The 3,648-nt window shown below is 40.7% G+C and overlaps 1 protein-coding gene across 1 annotated transcript in view; it reads left to right on the top strand.

The window, feature by feature from the left end:
* The window catches only part of nbas (NBAS subunit of NRZ tethering complex), a 281,527-nt gene that overhangs the window by 186,859 nt on the left and 91,020 nt on the right, over positions 1 to 3,648 (top strand). Inside the window, exon 47 of the mRNA XM_050057998.1 lies at positions 1,599 to 1,789. Within this exon, the coding sequence (XP_049913955.1) occupies positions 1,599 to 1,789 (191 nt within the window). The remainder of the gene's footprint in view (positions 1 to 1,598; positions 1,790 to 3,648) is intronic.

Raw genomic sequence — 3,648 nt, 5'->3', positions numbered from 1 at the left:
TACATATATTTGAGTAATCTACAAGTTTACTGTACTGTTTGTCATCTACTCGCTTTCAAATGTCCGCCACAGACATTTACACAATGTCACGGATAAACATGGGTAAATGCATGAAAAAAGTCATAACATATCACCTCTGATAATGGTTTATTCATTTAAAAACATATTGTGCTCGTTTAGCACACTATTTCATATAGTTTTTATCGGATGGAGGGTCGCGTAGGGGAGCGTAGCGCGACAAAAATAGCACCACTCCCGTTGCCGGTGGAGCCGCTGTAATTGATTAACAGGGGGGTGAGCTGCTACGGGACTCGCGCTGCAGACGTGTCACGCTGCTGACGTGCCCGGTGGACCCCGGCCGTTAAACATGCCTCTAGTTGGATGCAATTAAAACATGCTGTGACAACATCTCCCTTCTTGGGAGATTTGCTTGCTGTGTAAAGTTAGTAATCATAAGTGCTATATCATAGGCAACTGGACTTGCTTGAGTTTCTCTAAGACGTTTCATCTCTCATCCAAGACGCTTCTTCAGTCTTCAGTCAAATGACTGGTACGGAGTCGCAGGCTTTAAACTCTGTGTGGATGTGAACCCTTATAGAGACGTTGAGGTCACATGTGAGTCATTGACCCACCTGACCATCATGTGTGTCGTTAGGGTTAAGAGTGTTAAGATGTCTGGGGAGGGATCTCAAAACTGAATTGTAGGTGGGTGATAAGTGGTGTTGTAGGCCACCTCGTCTGTTCAGTGATGGTCGTTCTGGTATAAACCTGTGACTCTGTACCAGTCCTTTAGAAATGAGGAAGCCTCTTGGATGAGAGGTGAAACGTCTCCAAGAAACTGAAGCAAGTCCAGTTGCCTACGCCAACTTTACCATGACTGAGAACCTTCACCAGCGTCGTTAGTAGCATTAGGAGGTCTGGAAGATGAGGTGATTTGTGACGACCATTGTGTCCACAACGGGCAAATCCATCGAGCTTTGTATGGATCACATCAACTTTTATGTTGTCACTTTCCTCTACGTCCATCTCAGGTAGCATATGGATTATCACTTTCTGCCCTCCATCTAAATTTTGTGTGTCACATGATTGCAAACAAGCTATTGAAAATAATTTTGATGGTACATTGTGCTGAAAAGATTGTAAGATAAGCGAATATCTATTTTAACACACTTGCCCGACACACACACACACACACACACACACACACTGACCCATTTCCGATCCTCCAGGTTGAGATTCTCAGCCCTTTTTTATTGGAAGACAGAAAAACAAGCAAAGATGAGCAGGAGAGTAGAGAAGGTGAGCAGGTTCAGGTCAGTTCCGCCCTCTGGGTTAATATCTGTAGAGAACCAAGCACTCAACAACAAACTTCACTCACTAAACTCCACACTTCCTACATGACACTCCACTTAGGGTTTTTTGATTTTTTTTTTTTCTGCCATCTTACATCACAATGTTTTTGTCTCTTGTTGTCTTTCCTAAATATTTCTGACTGTGAGCTTGTACGTTGTGTTTTTGCTCCCTGTCCTTTATGTTCGTCTATTTTCCCTATCTCGTCAAAAATCTCTGCACTCACACTTTCTCTCTCTGTATTCCAGCGTTACAGTCAACTCTATGATTTGTCCCGATCGGAGAGGTCAAAAGTACATGAGCTGGCAGTCACCATGGCAACTGATGGGGAGCCTCTGGAGCGCATTGGAGAGCTTCTGCGTGTGGCCGTTGGACCCCTGGACCTGTCTGTTAAAACAGTGCTTCACGACGCCATAGAGCGAGTGGTGGCTGCACTCAGGTATTATCTCTGTCCCTCTCTCCATACAAAGCACACGCACACATGATCCTCCCACTGAGAACATGCATGGCGACACACAGGAGCTCGGCTGCACACTTTAAGTGAGCATTCAGGAAAATACACTTTTTCCCTCTCTTACCAAGGGTTAGATGAGAAAATCGATAACACTCTCATGTCTGTGCCCTAACTACGGAGCTGGAGCCGGGAGGAGATTAGCTTAGCTTATCTTAGCTTAGCATAAAGACTGGCAGCAGGGAAAAAACTCTTGGCCTGGATTTCTCCTCAGTTCAGTAATAAAGCTACCAGCGCCTCTGAAGCGCAATAATTAACATGTTATTTGAACAGCGTAATCCATACACAAAACCGAAATGTAATGAGAAGTTGTACTGCTGGGCACAGTGACTTCCTGGAGTCTCCGCCGGTTGCCTGGCAACCTCATGTTGGTGACAAGACCTTTGTGCACACAAAACACGTTTTACATATTGACTTTTTAAACCAAATAAGAAATTTTAAATTGAGAAAACATAACCTTTATTTTAATAACACTGAATTAAAATTTTAAAAAAAATCCTGTTTAGGCTGCAAGAACATTAAAATAATTCAATTTTCTTGGTCTAGATGTTAAATAAAAAATATATATATATATACTACATGACTAAATATTCTTCACACACTGACCTGTAGAGAGAAGCTGACTTAAAAATCCCAGTGGAACAGAAGTTAGAGTGTCTCTGGTTTTTGTACTATGGCGTATTTTCCAATGATACTAAATATTTGAGCGGTGCACAGTTACAGCTGAGAGGTGGACAATGAGGATAACGTTATTTACTCACTGATAAATCATCAGTGTGGAAATATTTTGGATTTCTAAGAAAAAACCAGTAAAAGCACATGCTGTTATGTATTAAACATGACGTAACACGACTCAACACAGCAACATTAGCGACGCTGTTTGAGCAATGTTCCGCTGAAAAAACATGCATGCAGACTGAAATTCAACCGAGCTGTTCTGTCGGGAGATACAGCGACTTAAACCAACAGTGAGTTAGAAAAAGTATAAATAATACATGTAATTTATGCAACGTAAGTGTGCTTAAGCTAATAATGTTTTGTCTGTGTACCTTAAACAGTTATTATTAAGTTACGTTTTACACTTAAGTTAAATGGTGTTGTTGTTAATCCATGTTTAATGGCTGTTGGGAGAAATTAGCCTTCAGTGCTGAAAGCCCTGAGGGCAAACATATCCATATGCTGTTTAATGTGCTAGTGGAGTAAAGCAGTTACAGTTATTTATATTATGCATGTGTTGTTTTTATCTTTTATGACCAAGAGCAAAAAAGTGGTAGATTAATGTGTAACAGATTGTGTCAAGTGGGCATATAATTTCGTCTCTTGTATACGGTATGTGTTGATCACAGGCCCCTTAATTGCATCAAATTGAAATCCTATCCAGGCAGACTTTGTGATATCGGCAAATATCGTATTGTTGTCCAAAGAATCAACATAATATTATATCGAGATGATACTAGTGATTTACAACCTTACTAGCTAGTTGCCCAAAGCTGGATGAAATTGTATAAACGCCCTGAATGCAGGATGGTTCATAAACTAAACTGTTATACAGAAAGTGAAACGACAGGGACTTCGATGTAAAAAGCTGATTTTTGACATATATTTTGCATATAACAAGAAATAAATGATCAATTAAAGGGAAATTTCGGTTTATTTCAACCTGTCTCCTATCGTCCTAAATTTGTTTCAAGTGACTAGTGACATAAAAATAATAGTTAGCATGTTAGCTGTTAGCCTAGATACAGCCGGGGCGCATAGTAGCGTCAGACCTGTTAAAATGTAAGTGA

This window comes from Epinephelus moara, chromosome 12 (genome assembly GCF_006386435.1).
Source record: "Epinephelus moara isolate mb chromosome 12, YSFRI_EMoa_1.0, whole genome shotgun sequence".
NCBI classification, from domain to species: domain Eukaryota; kingdom Metazoa; phylum Chordata; class Actinopteri; order Perciformes; family Serranidae; genus Epinephelus; species Epinephelus moara.
The sequence above is the reverse complement of the archived record's forward strand: the minus strand, read 5'-3'. Positions and strand labels throughout refer to the sequence as shown.